Raw genomic sequence first — 19,058 nt, forward strand, 5'->3', positions numbered from 1 at the left:
CCTTTTGCTGTTCATTGTGGCTGTCATCACTTTCACAAAAATCTTTTTAATTTTTAAAAAAATCTGTCTACTGGCTTAAGTGATTTATTTTCCAATTGTGATTTTCTCTCTCCTATACCTTCTTGCTTCTCTTCTACTTAGAGAAGACCTTTCAACATTTCTTTTAGGATAGGTTTAGTATTGCTGTTTTCTTTTAGTTTTTGCTTGTCTGAGAAATTCCTTATCTCTCTTTCTATTCTAAATGATAATCTTGCTGGGTAGCGTATCCTAGGTTGCAGATTTTTCCCTTTCAGGACTCTGACTATATCTTGCCATTCCCTTCTGTCCTGCAAACGTTTCTATTGAGAAATTAGCTGATAGCGTTATGGGGGTTCCCTTGTAATTAACTCTTTGTTTTTCTGTTGCTGCTTTTAGAATCCTCTAACTTTTGCCATTTCTATTATAATATGGCTTGGTGTAGGTCTGTTTGGGTTCATCTTGTTTGGGACCCTCTGTGCTTCCTGTGCCTGGATATCTGTTTCCTTCTTTAGGTTCGGGAAGTTTTCAGCCATAATTTCTTCTAACACATTTTTGAACCCCTTTTCTCTTTCTTCTCCTTCTGGGATCCCTATTATGTGTAGATTGGCAAGCTTTATATTATCCCGTAGGTTTCTTATTTTGCTTTCATTTTTTTTCCTCCAATTTGGCTTTCTGTGTTCTGATTGGATGATTTCCATTATTCTATCTTCCAGAACACTTATTCGTTCTTCTGCATTATTCAATCTGCTATTCATTGCCTTTAGCTCAGTCAGTTTTCATCTCAGCAAATGTTTTCTAATTTTTCCTGGCTCCTCTTTTATAGTTTCTAGTTCCTTTTTATAGTAATCTGCATTCCTATTGATAGCCCTTCTTAATTCCTTCAGTATTTTCATTATCTCCTTTTTAACTTGGTGTCTATTAGACTGAAGAGGTCTGTTTCATTGTTTGTTCTTTCAAGGGAATTCTCTTCATCTTTTAATTGGGAGTGTTTCCTCTGCTTCTTCATTTTACTTATATTTCTCTTACTCTATGAATTTAGGAGAAACAATTATCTACTGTGGTCTTGGAGGGCTATTTTTATGTGGGAGCATCCTGTGTATCCTGGGTTGGTTTAATATTTTTGGTGCAAGGGCTGTTTGTAGTATGCATGTCCTGCCACCTCTTTCCTCAGTGTTTGCTGGCTGTACAGTAGAATTAATTCTTACAGCTCAATTCTTAAAAATCACTTCTCTCGGTTTTTAAACAATACATTTTTATGACTTTTTCTTAATTTGGGTAGTCTTGTAAGTGCCCTCATTCTGTAGGGTGGACACATCCAGGTGTGACACCTGGTAGCACCATGACCTAGCCTCACCATGCCTAATGGAATTAGTCAAGGCAACTTCTCAGCTTTAATATTTCTAGAGAGGTTTTCCTAGGAATTTGTTTCTTGACACATATTTGCAGCCGTAGAACCACATGTGGCTTTTTCATAGGTACTCTATATATTCTACAAACCCCCCAAATCGCCCATGAAAGGATTACATATTATTGGGGCCCACAGGATGCTGAGCATTTCTGTAGCTCTTTTCTTGGTTTATCATGATTACAATTTTGGCTCCACAGGTAGGTAACTATAACACATAACACCTAGCTTATCAAGCAGACATTTTAAAAGTCAGATGAAAAGAATGTTTTGCTACTTTTCAAGCCTGTTAGGATGCACTTTTGGAATGCGGGGATGACTGTCCCCTGCCTGTGTGCCAGGGCTCTCTGCTGGTCTGTCTGTGGAGGTAGGTGTCCTTGTCCCCATCAGCTTCCACGACTCTCTGGAGAGGCCTTATACCTTAGGCAAGGAAGGACAGGGGAAATAACCTCCAAAAAATTATTTTCTATCTAACCCTAAAAAAAAATGCATCCCATATTAAGTTACTGCTACTATTTATCGACTGCTTACCAAGTGCCAGGGAAAACTGCCAAGTACTTTGTATAATACAATAATGCAATGAAGACACTGTTTATTAATTGCCACAGGAACTGACTCAGAAAGTTAAACAGTTTGCCCAAGTTGTGAAGCTATGAAGCTACTAAGTGGCAGAATGAGGATGCAAATCCACGTGTGGCTCTTAGACATAATGTTTTGTGCCTCTAATTATCCATCACATAGTGTGGCAGATCACTCCTCTCTGCTCTCAGTGAAATTCCACTGAGAAGGGAAATGAAGACTCTCAGGATGCTTGGTGTCCCCTTCCATTTTCTCATCAGCTGCTCAGTCTGCAGATTCAGACTTATGGATAGTGCAGTCTTTTCAGGCACCTACTGAACTAAGTGCAGTGTAGATCTGGATTACATTCGCCCTTTATGTCTTATTTTTCTCAAACATCAATAAAACAGTGTGCTCCATTACAGGAACTTTATTTATGATGGACTTCAGTCTTATAACAATGAATGTATGCTACCACAATCCATCTTACAATTCAGTCCCTACACCCTGCTTCTCATGTTGTCATTGTCAGGGGGCATCCTGTCACTCCCAAAGGTTAACAAATTCTTCATCCATACTGCAGTAAAATTTGCTTTAAACCAGTGGTTTCAACCTAGAGCTCCTTTTATGATTTTTCTTTCATGAATCTCAGGAATCGCTGCCATGTTAACATCCAACCAAGAGTGAATGCACTTTTTTTTTTCTGTTACTAAAGACAGGCAGAGGACATTAATTAATCCCTGGGTTCTGGGGTCCTCAGGTTTGATACTACTGCACACATAGCTATAGAAGAGTTATGATCCAGTAGTTTTGATACTGATTTGTAATTTACTGCATTGACCAGAATAGTCTGAGAGTCAAACATTCTATTTATAGAATTCCATGTAATATCAAGCCTTCCCGTCACTGCTCTCCAAAACGGCATCTTCCAAAGAGGAAAAAAAAAAAAAAGCACCAAAAAAAAGGCAGCTCTTGAAGACTGTCACTTGTAGAGTGTATCTGGGTAAATATTTTAGACATTATCAGCCAACAGCCAGAAAATTAAAATTATGGAATGAGGCCCACAATGTTACGAAATAGAGGATGTGTTTGGAACATATGAACGAATTAAGGATAACCCACTGAAGAGGAACTGTCAGGTCATTCTGATTTGAGGGCACTTTGCACAATTTTAAAAAATGAAAATGTCACCACTCAGTGAGCTGGGCAGCTCCCCAGCTTGCGCTCATCTGCAACAATTTCTCTTCTGTGCCTGGAACCAGGAGCTGTTTACTCTTCCCTGGGATGTTCCAGTTGGGGGGGTATAGCCTCTTATTCTTGGGAAAGGTAAGTGGCAGTGTTTTGTGTTTAAAGAAAAAAACCTTTGTATTTAACGATCTTTACAAAGGTACATACTAGGGCATAATTCTAAGTAGCTACATCAAGTACAAAGTATATTAACAGGGCTAAACTGATCACTCCTCCACTGAGGATTTTCTGTTTGGCCCCACAGCCTAGTTTTCCATTTTAGGATATGGGTAGGACAGTGGTCAAGCATTAACCAGATGATGCCGGAACTGCAGCACACTGCTGGAAACATAGGAAGAATTACTGTTGAAGGAGAAAGATTTTTACCTCATTTACAGAAACAAAGACTGTCAAAATCTGCCGGATAAAGAGCACAGATATTTGCTGTAACTTCACTCCCTGAAGTAGGGAGTGAAGAATAGAATAAGAAGAAAAGGCACAGGCTGACATACACTGTAGTGGAGCCACTGTCCCTCTAGATATTAACATGACTGGGACATGGACTGTGGCAAAGCAGCGTTCACTTGCCAATTATCAGCTCTGCTTCCCTTTCTATGGCCCATCTTTTTCCCCAGACCCACCCCACTGTCACTATCCAAAGAAGTTTGATTTAATTCTGTGGGAGCACTTGAATTTATGCCCCATTAAAGTTCCCTTTTGAAAGCCACAAGCTGAAGCCACATCTAACAATTATGACGTTCTCCGGATCCCACGCACATCCTAAAACTGGAAAATTTGTTTCATGGTCACAGAACCAATAAAAAACATGACTTCATTTGAAATGCCTAATTCTTAAAAAAAGAAAATTAAGTAATTTCAGGTGTTTATACAAAGTCTTTATGATTAGAGCATTCTATAAACACCAAATATGCTCTGAGAAGGTTCTCTTATGTCATAAGAAATTACGGCTTAGACTGGAGGCCCAAACCTTTTCTTCTGTGAGATTTGCTTTTAGTTTCACATTTAACTCTAACATTTTTCTTTTAGTACCAGGGTCAAGATAGGGCCTCTTAATATTTATGATCTTACTCATCTTTCACTAGCCTCAGTGAAAACAATCACTGCCAGTTTCCTACCTCAAGACTTGGTTATGTAAATAACTGGGTGTGACCACCCTGGATGAGTCACTCAATCAGTCAACAAACAGGAGTCCCCGTTATGTGCCAGGTGGGACCAGAGTTCTATAGGAAAAGCTCAGGTGGTCACATTCCTATTGAAGAGAAGGCTCCAAGCTTCAAGCAACATCACATACCCAGGTAAGTTGAGACATCCCTAAAATTGCCTAAAGTACTTACTAGTAGTGTCCCCTTACCTTTTACCTGTGTTTTGGGGAACACCATCTGACATGAATAAAAGAACCAAGGACTCTGACTCCACCAAGACTTCCCCCAAATATTCCACAACCCCTACTGGATATGGGGATCTCTGGGCTTGTGCCTTAAGATCCCTGGTAGATCTTGTAAGGAGCAGGGGAAAGTAGAGACCTGCAATTTCTGGGGAGTTTTTATGTCCTGGAATAAACAGCTGAAGGTGGGTCTTCTCTCAGGAAAGCTTTGCAGCAATGAGGGCTCTGCATGGACAGCTATGTATGACGCCGGGCACAAAGTGCTGCCTGGTGTCCAGAGCTGTCCGTGACCTGGTTCCAGCCTTGAAGACACCACTGCCCTTCATACTCCCTCTTCAACCCTATTCCACTCGCCCAGCAAAACTCTGCGTTTTCCCTCATCTGCCCTTGCCTTTGCTCAAGCCATTCTCTCTGGAACGCCCTTCTTTCCCATCTCTCTGCTCTTTCCATTCATGCATATACTCTCGGCTCATTTGAAATGTCATCTCCATGAAGGCTTCTCTGGCCCAATAGTTCTTTTCTCCTCTGAACTCCCCCCATACATGACCTATGTATACCTCCCACATTTTAACTTGTATAGTAGTCCTCTCTTTTCATCCGTTACCTTCCCTACAAAAGGGGAAGTTGCTGGAGTCCAGGGTCATGATTTCAGGGGTCACTGATGGTGATTTTTCTAGCACCTAGCCCATGGTTTTGATACGAGGCTCTACACAGTCCCGTAGTTCCAGAGAGGTGGTCTTGAGACCACCTGGTGGGGGCAGAGTGGACAGGGCCAAGGGGAGACCCCCATCCCTCCAATCTGTCCTTCAGTCAGATGGGTTTTGATTGTAATTCTTCTATTTATTGTGATCTGTATAAGTTTTCTTTTTTTTTCTTTTAAAGGATTCTGCTAGAGATAGAAAAAAAGGAAACCACTGCCACAGATACTGTCACATAAATAAACAGAATTACACCCTATGCCTCAAGCGCTTTCTCCCTTCAGATATAATGAAATTCAATGATCAAAAATGAGTCGTGGGCTTCCCTGGTGGCGCAGTGGTTGGGAGTCCGCCTGCCGATGCAGGGGACACGGGTTCGTGCCCCGGTCTGGGAGGATCCCACGTGCCGCGGAGCGGCTGGGCCCGTGAGCCATGGCCGTTGGGCCTGCGCGTCCGGAGCCTGTGCTCCGCAACGGGAGAGGCCACGGCAGTGAGAGGCCCGCGTACCGCAAAAAAAAAAAAAAAAAAAAAAAAAAAAAAAAAAATGAGTCGTGAAGGTTCAGAGTGCCTGCCAATCAAAGAACATGGTCAAAACAGAGGGCTCTTTCTCCTGTGCTGTATGACCTTTTTACATTAAAATCTGATAGACTTCTCCTCAGCTCTGAGTGAGTTATGTTTGAGGTGGTAAGCAAAACCGGGCTGGCACCTGGCTCTGCTGTGTGTGTGTATGCGTGGTGTGTAAGTGAGCATCCCCATGATGCTTTGATCTCAATGTAAGTGCGAGGAGAGAGTTACAAATGATGCTGATGTCTCTTGATCTCTCCTTCCCCCAAATAAATCCACTCCTCCTTCAGTCCGCATCAGTGGTAAGTGGCACTAATATCCACTCTGCTGCTCAGGCTACAAATCTAGGAGTTTCTCCTGATTTCTCTCTTTCCTTCACTACCCACATCCAATTTAATCAGTAAATACTGTTGGTTCCACCTCTGAAACATGATCCGAAGCAGCTCGTTTCTCCCTGCCATCTGCTGCTACCAACTGCTGTGGTTCAGGGTGTCATCATTTCATACCTGTTACCATATTCATCCCTCTTATCTGGTCTCTGCCTTCTGCTCTCCCCTCACTGTTATCCGTTCTCTAGGCAGCATGTTTAAACCTCTCCTAATAAAAACTCTCCAAGAATTTCTCATCAAATGTAGAGTAAAACTCTAACTAACTCCCAAATGGTAAAAATAATCCAGCAAATACTTCTATTTCACTCCAAATTAAGCAAATTGCTCATTCTGATAATCTTCCATTGGGGAGTTTTCTTTAAGAAAGAAAATAAATTAGCAGATGACTGAGCAGAGAGACAGAAGGACTGGCACATCACCCAAAACCAGAAAGGACTTACGGCTTCAGATTTGGGAGGCACTGGAGGTGGAGGTAGGGCAATCTCTGAAGACTTCATTGCTGCTCCCAGAGTTCCGGGGACAGGAAGGGGAGAAGGTGCACATTTGGACCGGACAGAACCTCGAAACTGATCACATCTGCTCTTCTCGCTCAGGGAGCGAGTGAGAGGCTGATGGCTGGGCTTGCCTTCTTCCAGCCATAGCTCTTCATAAGGAAGTTCTGACTTCCCTGTGATGCCCACTGATTCTTCACTAGCTTCTGGGAAAAGGTAGTCGCTCCCACTATCACCCGAGTCCTGATAGGGCAGGATGTCATGAGGAAAGGGGGCCCACTCTCCCCCCAGGTCCCTGCAGCCGTGGAGGTTCACCTCACTGTTGCCATGGAGATTGTTGCCATACACACAGACGGAGAGCCGGTGGAAGGACTGGGTGAGCTCATCGCGAGCGTAGCTAAGAGAATTGGGCACATGGTTGTGGCCAGTGCACCGGCTCTTCTTGGGGCTCTTACAGTCCTCATTCCAGTCGGTCTTCACATCGCGGACCGCCCGTGAATACTCATCGATGTCGAACTGTTCTTGGCAGATACCCAGCCAGTGATGGACCAGGGTTTCAGGCCATACTTCCCCCTTCACCAGGTGTTCTGGGAGGCTAAACTTGGGGACAGTCAAGTGCAAAGGGAAGTGCATGGGGAGGATCTTATTGTTCCGCAGCACACAGCAAACCACCACTGTCTTGGTCTGGATGTTCACAAACTTGTAGCGGTGCCCCTCACGGATGAAGTGGAGGTCATACGGGTTCCTTGGTGGAGGGCTGGGCACGGTCACGTTCACGGGAAGTCTGGTTTTCTCCACAATGTTGCGGATGGTGTGCTCGCCCTCCTGCATCTGAAGCTCCAGGGGGCTTCGGGTGCTGAACCTGCCCTTGCACTGGAATGGGAGGCTGATGCTCTCGTTGGTCCGGTGATTCATGCAAATGAGGCACGGCATTTTGCCTTTTCCCAGCTTGCTGATGGAATTGAGCTTCCCAATCTTTTTGAAGATGGTGTTGAGTCGTGACTTCTCCTTGAAAGTCTTTGCATAAAGGATTTCTGCCTGGCCCATTAGAGTGAGTTCATCCCCCGTACAAAGTGTGATGTTGTAAACTTCGGTGTCTTCATTGCATTCACCTGAAGCAACCTACAATAGGATAAATCAAATTTTAGGGTAGTTGTCTTTAGTTTATTCATGCAGAGAAGTAGCGAACATGCTATTAAGACACACATGCATACACAAAGGAAAATGCTGTTTTATTTTAATACCAAATTTAGACAAGCCATTTCTCCTGTAATATTTATGTGGTTAACATAACAAGATGATGTTAGTTTAGACTTTTAAAAGCATTTTTTTTTTTCTGAAGAAAAAGGTACCCTGTATTCATTTGTAACATTTTGGAAAATACAGAAGAAAATCACACACAAAAAATAACACCCACGAACCTGATGCAGAGACAGCCACGGTTAATGATTTGATAAACATCCTTCTAGTTTTTTTTTCCTATGTCTTCTACCACATGGATAATTATTTTGGGACATTAATATTATCATTTTCAGTTATAAAAATGCTTTCATGAATATCACTGTAGAAAATTCTTTTTAAACTATTAAAGTTCTACTAATTTTTTACCTTTAAAAATTTGCTAAGTTTATTAAATTTTCTAAAATTGGGACAAAGGATTTAAAAAATGTCTTCTTTCTCCCCATTCTTTTATTTATTATGAAAACTATTCATATTCATTGGAAGAAATATTAGAAAATACAGATATAAAAATGAACAATTTCTACACAACCTGACCACTAAAGATAACCTGTTAACAATTTTATATAAACGGAAAGAAAAGACAGAGATAAGACGGTGGAATAGAAGATGTGAGCTCACTTCTCCTTACAAAAACAGCAAAATCACAACTAACTGATGAACAACCATCGACAAAAAAACAAACCACTGGAATCTACCAAAAAAGATATCCTACATCCAAAGACAAAGAAGAAGCCACAATGAGATGGTAGGAGGGGGCACAACAGCAATAAAATCAAATCCCATACCTGCTGGGTGGGTGACCCACAAACTGGAAAATAATTATACCACAGAAGTTCTCCCACAGGCGTGAAAGTTCTGAGCCCCACATCAGGCTCCCCAGCCTGGGGGTCTGGTAACAGGAGGAGGAGCCCCTAAAGAATCTGGCTTTGAAGGCCATCGGGGTTTGATCTCAGGAATTCCACAGGATTGGGAGAAACAGAGACTCCACTCTTGGAGGGTGCACACAAAGTCTCATGTGCACCAGGACCCAGGAAAAAAAGCAGTGACCTCATAAGAGCCTGGGCCAAATCTACCTGCTAGTACTGGAGGGTCTCCTGCAGAGATGGGGGCAGCTTTGGCTCACTGTGGCGACAAAGACACTGGTGGCAGTCGTTCTGGGGAGTACTCATTGGTGTGAACCCTAGAGGAGGTGGCTATTTTCTCACCAAGACCTGGACCCACTCAACAGCCTGTAGGCTCTAGTGCTGGGACACCTCAGTCCAAACAACCAACAGGGTGGGAACACAGCCCCATCCATCAAGAGACAAGCTGCTTAAAGTCTTCCTGAGCATACAGCTGCCCACTAAACATGCCCCTTAACACAGCCCTGCCCAACAGACAGACAAGACCCAGCTGCACCCACCAGTGGGGAGGAGCCAGTCCCTCCCACCAGGAAGCCTGCACAAGACTCTTAGACAGTCTCATCCACCAGGGGGCAGACAGCAGAAGCAAGAAGAACTACAATCCTGCAGCCTGTGGTAAGGAAACCACAATCATAGAAAGTTAGACAAAATGAGATGGCAGAGGAATATGTCCCAGATGAAGGAACAAGATAAAACCCCAGAGAACAACTAAGTGAAGTGGAGACAGGCAATCTACCCAAAAAAGAATTTAGAGCAATGATAGTAAAGATGATCCAAGATCTCAGAAAAAGAATGGAGGCACAGATCGAGAAGACAGAAGAAATGTTTAACAAAGCCCTAGAAGAACTAAAGACCAAACAAACAGAGATGAATAACCCAAAAACTGAAATGAAAAATACACTGGAAGGAATCATTAGCAGAATAACTGAGGCAGAAGAATGGATAAGTGAGCTGGAAGACAGAATGGTGGAATACACTGCTGCAGAACAGAATAAAGAAAAAAAAATGAAAAGAAATGAGGACAGCCAAAGAGACCTCTGAGACAACATTAAACGCACCAATATTTGCATTATAGAGGTCCCAGAAGGCGAAGAGAGAGAGAAAAAACCTGAGAAAATATTTGAAGAGATAATAGCTGAAAACTTCCCTAACATGGGAAAGGAAACAGTCACCCAGGTAGAGGAAGTGCAGAGAGTCCCAGGCAGGATAAACCCAAGGAGGAACATGCCGAGACACACAATAGTCAAACTGACAAAAATTAAAGACAAAGAAAAAATACTAAAAGCAACAAGGGAAAAGCAACAAATAACATAGAAGGGAACTCCCATAAGGTTATCAGCTGATTTCTCAGCAGAAACTCTGCAGGCCAGAAGGGAGAGGCATGATATATTTAAAATAATGAAAAGGAAGAACCTACAACCAAGAATACTCTACCCAGCAAGGCTCTCATTCAGATTTGACAGAGAAATCAAAAGCTTTACAGACAAGAAAAAGCTAAGAGAATTCAAATTCAGCACCACCAGACCAGCTTTGCAACAAATGCTAAAAGAACTTCTCTAGGCAGAAAAGGCCACAACTACAAATAAGAAAATTATGAACGGGAAAGCTCAATGGTAAAGGCAAACATAAAGTAAAGGTAGGAAATCATCCACACACAAATATGATATCAAAACTAGCAATCATGGGGGACTTCCCTGGTGGCGCAGTGGATAAGACTCCATGCTCTCAATGCAGGGGGCCGGGTTCTATCTCTGGTCGAGGAACTAGACCCACATGCGTGCTGCAACTAAGAGTTTGCATGCCACAACTAAGGAGCCCTTGTGCTGCAGCTAAGAAGCCCGCAAGCCGCAACTAAGCATCCTGTAAGCTGCAACTAAGGAGCCTACGTGCTGCAACAAAGACCCGGAGCAACCAAATTAATAAATAAATAAATATTTTTAAAAAACCCAGCAATCATGAGGAGAGCATAATGCAGGATATTAGAAATGCATTTGAAATTAAAAGGCCAGCAACTTAAAACAATCTTGTTTATATATAGGCAGGTATAACAAAACCTCATGGTAACAGCAAACCAAAAATCTACAATAGATACACACACAAAAAAGAATAAGGAATTCAAAAACAACACTAAAGTTAGTCGTAAAATCACAAGAGAACAAAAGAGAAAGGGAAGAAAAAACACCTATAAAAACAAATAAAAAACAATGAACAAAATGGCAATAAGAACATACATATCGATAATTACGTTAAATGTAAATGGATTAAATGCTCCAACCAAAAGACACAGACTGGCTAAATGGATACAAAAACAAGACCCGTATATATGGTGTATACAAGAGACCCACTTCAGATCTAGGGACACACACAGACTGGAAAGTGATGGAATGGAAAAAGGTATTCCACACAAATGGAAATCAAAAGCAAGCTGGAGTAGCAATACTCGTATCAGACAAAACAGACTTTAACATAAAGACTTATAAGAGACAAAGGAGGACACCACATAATGATCAAGGGAATCAATCCAAGAAGATATAACAACTGTAAATATATATGCACCCAACATAGGAGCACCTCAATATATAAGGCAAATATTAACAGCCATAAAAGGAGTAATCGACAGTAATACATAGTGGAGGACTTTAACACCCCACTTTCATCAATGGACAGATCATCCAGACAGAAGATCAATAAGGAAACACAGGCCTTAAATGACACATTAGACTAGTTGGACTTAACTGATATTTATAAAGCATTCCATCCAAAAGCAGCAGAATAAAAATTCTTCTCAAGTGCACATGGAACATTCTCCAGGACTAATCACGTGCTGGGCCACAAAGTGAGCCTCAGTAAATTTAAGAAAATTGAAATCATATTAAGCATCTTTTACAACCACAACACTATGAGATTATAAATCAGCTACAAGAAAAAGACTGTAAAAACACAAACAGATGGAGGCTAAACAATTTGCTCCTAAACAACCAATGGATCACTGAAGAAATTAAGGAGGAAATCAAAAAATACCTAAAGACAAATGAAAACAAAAGCGTGACGATCCAAAACCTATGGGACTCAGCAAAAGCAGTTCTGAGAGGGAAGTTTACTGCAATATAATCTTACCTCAGGAAACAAGAAAATTCTCAAATAAACAATCTAACCTTACACCTAAAGCAACTAGAAAAAGAAGAACAAACAAAACCCAAAGTTAGTAGATGGAAAGAAATCATAAAGATCAGAGCAGAAATAAGGATGAAGAAAAAGCAGAAAAGATCAATGAAACTAAAAGCTGGTTCTTTGAAAAGATAAACAAAACGGATAAACCTTTAGCCACACTCATCAAGAAAAAAGGGGAGAGGACTCAAATCAATAAAATTAGATATGACAAAGGAGAAGTCACAACTGACACCACAGAAACACAAAGGATCATGAAAGACTACCATATATGCCAATAAAATGGACAACCTACAAGAAATGGACAAATTCTTTGAAAGGTAAAATCTTCTAAGACTGAATCAGGAAGAAATACAAAATATGAACAGACCAATCACAAGTACTCAAATTGAAACTGTGATTAAAGAACTCCCAACAAACAAAAGTCCAGGACCAGATGACTGCACAGGTAAATTCTATCAAACATTCAGAGAAGAGTTAACACCTATCTTTCTGAAAGTATTACAAAAAAATGCAGAGGAAGGAACACTCCCAACTCATTCTGTGAGGCCACTATCACCCTGATACCAAAACCAGATAAAGATACCACAAAAAAAGAAAATTACAGGCCAATACCACTGATGAAGAGTCGCAAAAACACTCAGCAAAATACTAGCTAACCAAATCCAACAATACTTTTTTTTTTTTTTTGGAAGGCTTTCAGAACTAAAGTTTTTTTTTTTTTAATACATCTTTATTGGAGTATAACTGCTTCACAATGCTATTTTAGTTTCTGTTGTACAACAAAGTGAATCAGCCATGTGCATACATATATCCCCATATCCCCTCCCACTTGAACCTCCCTCCCATCCTCGCTATCCCACCCCTCTACATCATTGCAAAGCACCAAGCTGATCTCCCTGTGCTATGCTGTTGCTTCCCACTAGCTATCTATTTTACATTTGGTAGTGTATATATGTCGATGCTACTCTCACTTCACCGCAGCTTCCCCCTCCCTCATGTTCTCAAGCCCATTTTCTATGTCTACATCTTTATTCCTGCCTTGCCCCTAGGTTCATCAGTACTTTTTTTTTTTTAGATTCCATATATATGTGTTAGCATATGGTATTTGTTTTTCTCTTTCTGACTTCCTTCACTCTCTACGACAGACTCTAGGTCCAGCCACCTCACTACAAATAACTCAATTTCATTTCTTTTTATGGCTGAGTAATATTGCATTGTATACATGTGCCACATCTTCTTTATCCATTCATCTGTCGATGGACATTTAGGTTGCTTCCATGTCATGGCTACTGTAAATAGAGCTGCAGTGAATATTGTGGTACATGTCTCTTTTTGAATTACGGTTTTCTCAGGGTATGTGCCCAGTAGTGGGACTGCTGGGTCATGTCGTAGTTCAATTTTTTAGTTTTTTAACGAACCACCATACTGTTCTCCATAGTGGTTGTATCAATTTACATTCCCACCAACAGTGCAAGAGGGTTCCCTTTCACTACACCCTTTCCAGCATTTATTGTTTTATTTTTTGAAAATGGCCATTCTGTCAGGTGTGAGGTGATACCTCATTGTAGTTTTGATTTGCATTTCTCTAATAATTAGTGATGCTGAGCATCGTTTCATGTGCCTCTTGGCCATCTGTATGTCTTTGGTGAAATGTCAATTTAGGTCTTCCACTCATTTTTTAATTGGGTTGTTTCCAACAATACTTTAAAAGGATCACACACCATGATCAAGTGGGATTTATCCCAGGGATGCCAGAATTTTTCAATATCTGAAAATTAATCAGTGTGATACAGAACATCAACAAATTGAAGAATAAAACCCATGTGATCCAAATACAAAGGAGAAGCCACAATGAGATGGTAGGAGGGGGGCAAACACAATAAAATCAAATCCCATAACTGCTGGGTAGGTGACTCACAAACTGGAGAACACTTATACCACAGAAGTCCACCCACTGGAGTGAAAGTTCTGAGCCCCACGTCAGGTTTCCCAATCTGGGGATCTGGCAATGGGAGGAGGAATTCCTAGAAAATCAGACTTTGAAGGCAAGTGGGATTTGATTGCAGGACTGGGGGAAACAGAGACTCCATTCCTGCAAGGCACACACAAAGTAGTGTGCTCATCATGACCCAGGGGAAGGAGCAGTGACCCCATAGGAGACTGAAACAGACCTACCTGCTAGTGTTGGAGGGTGTCCTGCAGACGCGGGGGGGGCCCTGTGTGTCACTGTGAGGACAAGGACACTGGCACAGAAATTCTGGGAAGTACTCCTTGGCGTGAGTCCTCCCAGAGTCTGCCATTAGCCCCACCAAAGAGCCTGGGTAGGCTGCAGTGTTGGGTCGCCTCAGGCCAAACAACCAACAGGGAGGGAAGCCAGCCCCACCCATCAGCAGACAAGTGGGTTAAAGTTTTACTGAGCTCTGCCCACCAAAACAAAAGCCAGCTGTACCCACCACCAGTCCCTCCCATCAGGAAACTTGCACAAGCCTCTTAGAGAACCTCATCCACCAGAGGGCAGGCAGCAGAAGCAAGAACTACAATCCTGCAGCCTGTGGAACAAAAACCACATTCACAGGAAGATAGACAAGATGAAAAGGCAGAGGGCTATGTACCAGATGAAGGAACAAGATAAAACCCCAGAAAGACAACTTAATGAAGTGGAGATAGGCAACCTTCCAGAAAAAGAATTCAGAATAATGATAGTGAAGATGATCCAGGACCTCGGAAAAAGAATGGAGGCAAAGATTGAGAAGATGAAAGAAATGGTTAACAAAGATCTAGAAGAATTACAGAACAAACAAACAGAGATGAACAACACAATAACTGAAATGAAAACTACACTAGAAGGAATCAATAGCAGAATAACTGAGGCAGAAGAACAGGTAAGTGACCTGGAAGACAGAATGGTAGAATGCACTGCTGCGGAACAGAATAAAGAAAAAAGAATGAGAAGAAAAGACAGCCTAAGAGACCTCTGGGACAACATTAAATGCAACAATATTCGCATTATAGGGGTCCCAGAAGGAGAAGAGAGAGAAAGGACCCAAGAAAATATTTAAAGAGATGATAGTTGAAAACTTCCCTAACATGGGAAAGGAAATAGCCACCCAACCCAAGGAAGTGCAGAGAGTCCCATACAGGATAAAACCAAGGAGAAGCACGCCAAGACACACAGTAATCAAATTGGCAAAAATTAAAGACAAAGAAAAATTATTGAAAGCAGCGAGAGAAAAACGACAAATAACATACAAGGGAACTCCCATAAGGTCAACAGCTGATTTCTCAGCAGAAGCTCTACAAGCCAGAAGGGAGTGGCATGATATACTTAAAGTGATGAAAGGGAAGAACCTACAGCCAAGATTACTCTACCCAGCAAGAATCTCTTTCAGATTTGATGGAGAAATCAAAAGCTTTACAGACAAGCAAAAGCTAAGGGAATTCAGCACCACCAAACCAGCTCTACAACAAACGCTAAAGGAAATTCTGTAAGTGGGAAACACAGGAGAAGAAAAGGACCTACAAAAACAAACCCAAAACAATTAAGAAAATGGTCATAGGAACATACATATCGATTATTACCTTAAACGTGAATAGATTAAATGCTCCAACCAAAAGACACAGGCTTGCTGAATGGATACAAAAACAAGACCCATCTAAATGCTGTCTACAAGAGACCCACTTCAGACCTAGGGACACATACAGACTGACAGTGAGGGATAGAAAAAGATATTCCATGCAAATGGAAATCAAAAGAAAGCTGGAGTAGCAATACTCATATCAGATAAAATAGACTTTAAAATAAAGAATATTACAAGAGACAAGGAAGGACACAACATAAGGATCAAGGGATCAATCCAAGAAGATATAACAATTACAAATATATATGCACCCAACATAAGAGCACCTCAATACGTATGGACACCAAGGGGGGAAAGCAGCGGGGGTGGTGGTGGTGGTGGTGTGATGAATTGGGAGACTGGGATTTACACGTATATACTGATGGGTATAAAATGGATGACTAATAAGAACCTGCTGTATAAAAAATAAATAAATAAAATTCAACCCCCCCCAAAACCCATGTGATCATCTCAATAGATGCAGGAAAAGCTTTTGACAAAATTCAACACCCATTTATGATCAAAACTCTCCAGAAACTGGGTATAGAGGGAACATACCTCAACATAATAAAGGCCATATATGATAAACCTAGAGCTAGCATCATACTCAATGGGGAAAAGACCAGGAACAAGACAAGGATGTCCACTCTTGCCACTTTTATTCAACATAGCTTTGGAAGTCCCTAGCTATGGCAATCAGAGAAGGAAAAAAAATAAAAGGAATCCAAATTGGAAAAGAAGGAATACTGTCAGTGTTTGCAGATGACATGATACTATACATAAAAAATCCTAAAGATGCTACCAGAAAACTAATAGAGCTCATTAGTGAATTAGGTAAAGTTACAGGATACAAAATTAATACTCATAAATCTGTTGCAGTTCTATGCACTAACAACAAAAGATCAGAAAAAGAAATTAAAGAAACAATCCCATTTACCATTGTAGCAAAAAGAATAAAATACCTAGGAATAACCCTATCTAAGAAGGCAAAAGACCTGTACTCTGAAGCTGTAAGACACTGATGAAAGAAAGTGAAGATGATACAAACAGTTGGAAAGATATACCATGTTCTTGGATTGGAAGAATCAATATTGTTAAAATGGCCATACCACCCAAGGCAATCTACAGATTCAATGCAATCCCAATCAATTTACCAGTGGCATTTTTCACAGAACTGAAACAAAAAAATCTGAAAATTTGTATGGAGACACAAAATACCCCAGATAGCCAAAGCAATCTTGGGACAGAAAAATGGAGCTGGAAGAATCAGGCTCCCTGACTTCAGTGTATACTACAAAGCTACAGTTACCAAAACAGTACCGTACTGGCACAAAAACAGAAATATAGATTAATGGAACAGGGTGGAAAGCACAGAAATAAACCCATGTACCTATGGTCAATTAATCTATGACAAAGAAGAAAGCAAGGCTATACAATGGAGGAAAGATGGTCTCTTTAATAAATGGTGCTGGGAAAATTGGACAGCTACATGTAAAAAAATGAAATTAGAACAAAATGGTTAAAGGCCTAAATGTAAGACCGGATATTACAAAACTCTTAGAGGAAAACATAGGCCAAACACTCTTTGACATAAATCTCAGCAATATCTTTTATGATCCGCCTCCTAGAGCACTGGAAATAAAAACAAAAATAAACAACTGGGGCCTAATTAAACTCAAAAGCTTTTGCACAGCAAAGGAAACCATAAACAAAATGAGAAAACAACCTACAGAATGGGAGAAAATATTTGCAAACATGCGAGTGACAAGGGATTAGTCTCCAAATTTTACAAACAGCTCATGCGGCTTGACATAAAAAAAACCCCAAAACAACCGAAACAAAAAATGGGCAGAAGACATAGACATTTCTCCAAAGAAGCTATATATAGATGGCCAAGAGGCACATGAAAAGATGCTCAACATCGCTAATTATTAGAGAAATGCTAATCAAAACTACAATGAGGTATCATCTCACACCACTCAGAATGGCCATCGTCAAAAAGTCTACAAACAATAAATGCTGGAGAGGGTGTGGAGAAAAGGGAACCCTCCTGCACCATTGGTGGGAATGTAAACTGGTGCAGCCACTATGGAGAACAGTATGGAGGTTCCTTAAGAAACTAAAAATAGAGCTACCATATGATCCACCAATCCCACGCCTGGGCATACATCCAGAGGAAATCATGGTTTGAGAGGATACATGCATCCCAATGTTCACCGCAGTGCTGTTTACAATAGCCAGGACGCAGAAGCAACTTAAATGTCCATTGACAGATGAACAGATAAAGAAGATGTGGTACATATATACATTGGAATACTACTCAGCAATTAAAAAGAATGAAATTTTAAAAAAAGAAAAAAAGAAATGAGTGTATCAGTCTATCTCAGAGATATATAAATACACAGTTTTCTTGCTCTGCTTCTCACTGTAATTTATCCATTTTCCTGTGCATATACTCCATCAATTGTAACACTAACCTAACATATTCCATTATATATGGATATGCCTTAATTCATTTGACCAATTCCTTATTGTTAGACAGATGGGATTTCCCAATTTTTAGCAAGTATAAATAGTACTGCAGCAAATGTTTTTACACTTCAATTATTTCCTTAGGATAAAGTCTCAGAAGTAGAATTGCATGGACAAAGCTGTGTATACATGTGAAAGGTCTAATATGTGTTACCCATTGTACTTCATCAATGTTATACACAGACATATTTCTACTCGATGAAGTTATGTTTCCCCATACCCATGCTGAATAAATTTAATGTTTACCAATATTAAAAGTAAAGCATGTATCCTGCATTTATTTATGTTTTATGTTGAATATGCTTGAATAATAGTATTGTGAATATTTTTTGGTATTTATTTATCAAGCTATTAGAGTTTTTCCTCTGTGAATTGTCTACTTGTGTCCCTCACCCATTTTTCTGTTGGGATGGCTATCTTATTACTATTTATGCAATGTGAATGTCATTTATGCTATACATTTTCCAATTTGTTGCTTGAATTTCAATTTTATGCCTTCTTTAAGTATTAAAGTTTTTTTCTGTGCAGCATTTTCAAACATTTCCTTTGTGATTTCATTCTTGGGTGTTATGTGTCTACCTGTTGAGAAGATATAGATCAAGGTTCTGATCTAGGAGTGGTTTTGCACCCCCCCGCCCCCGCCCAGGGGATATCTGACAGTGTCTTGAGACATTTTTGATGGCCATGACTGGGAGGGTGCTTACACCTAGTGGGTACAAACAAAGAATGGTGCTAAACATGCTACAAGGCACAGGACAGTCCTGCAGCAAAGATTTATCCAGTCCAATTTTCACTGGTGTTCAGGTTGAGAAATGTTGATATCATTAACCAATATTTTC

At 40.7% G+C, this 19,058-nt stretch overlaps 1 protein-coding gene across 2 annotated transcripts in view; it reads right to left on the reverse strand.

Moving 5' to 3' along the window:
* The window catches only part of GAREM1 (GRB2 associated regulator of MAPK1 subtype 1), a 203,198-nt gene that overhangs the window by 16,011 nt on the left and 168,129 nt on the right, over window positions 1–19,058 (reverse strand). For both annotated transcript variants that reach the window (XM_079718027.1, XM_079718026.1), the window contains exon 4: window positions 6,705–7,877. In XM_079718027.1, the coding sequence (XP_079574153.1) occupies window positions 6,705–7,877 (1,173 nt within the window). The remainder of the gene's footprint in view (window positions 1–6,704; window positions 7,878–19,058) is intronic.

Source organism: Hyperoodon ampullatus (genome assembly GCF_949752795.1).
Source record: "Hyperoodon ampullatus genome assembly, chromosome: 13".
Taxonomy (NCBI): domain Eukaryota; kingdom Metazoa; phylum Chordata; class Mammalia; order Artiodactyla; family Ziphiidae; genus Hyperoodon; species Hyperoodon ampullatus.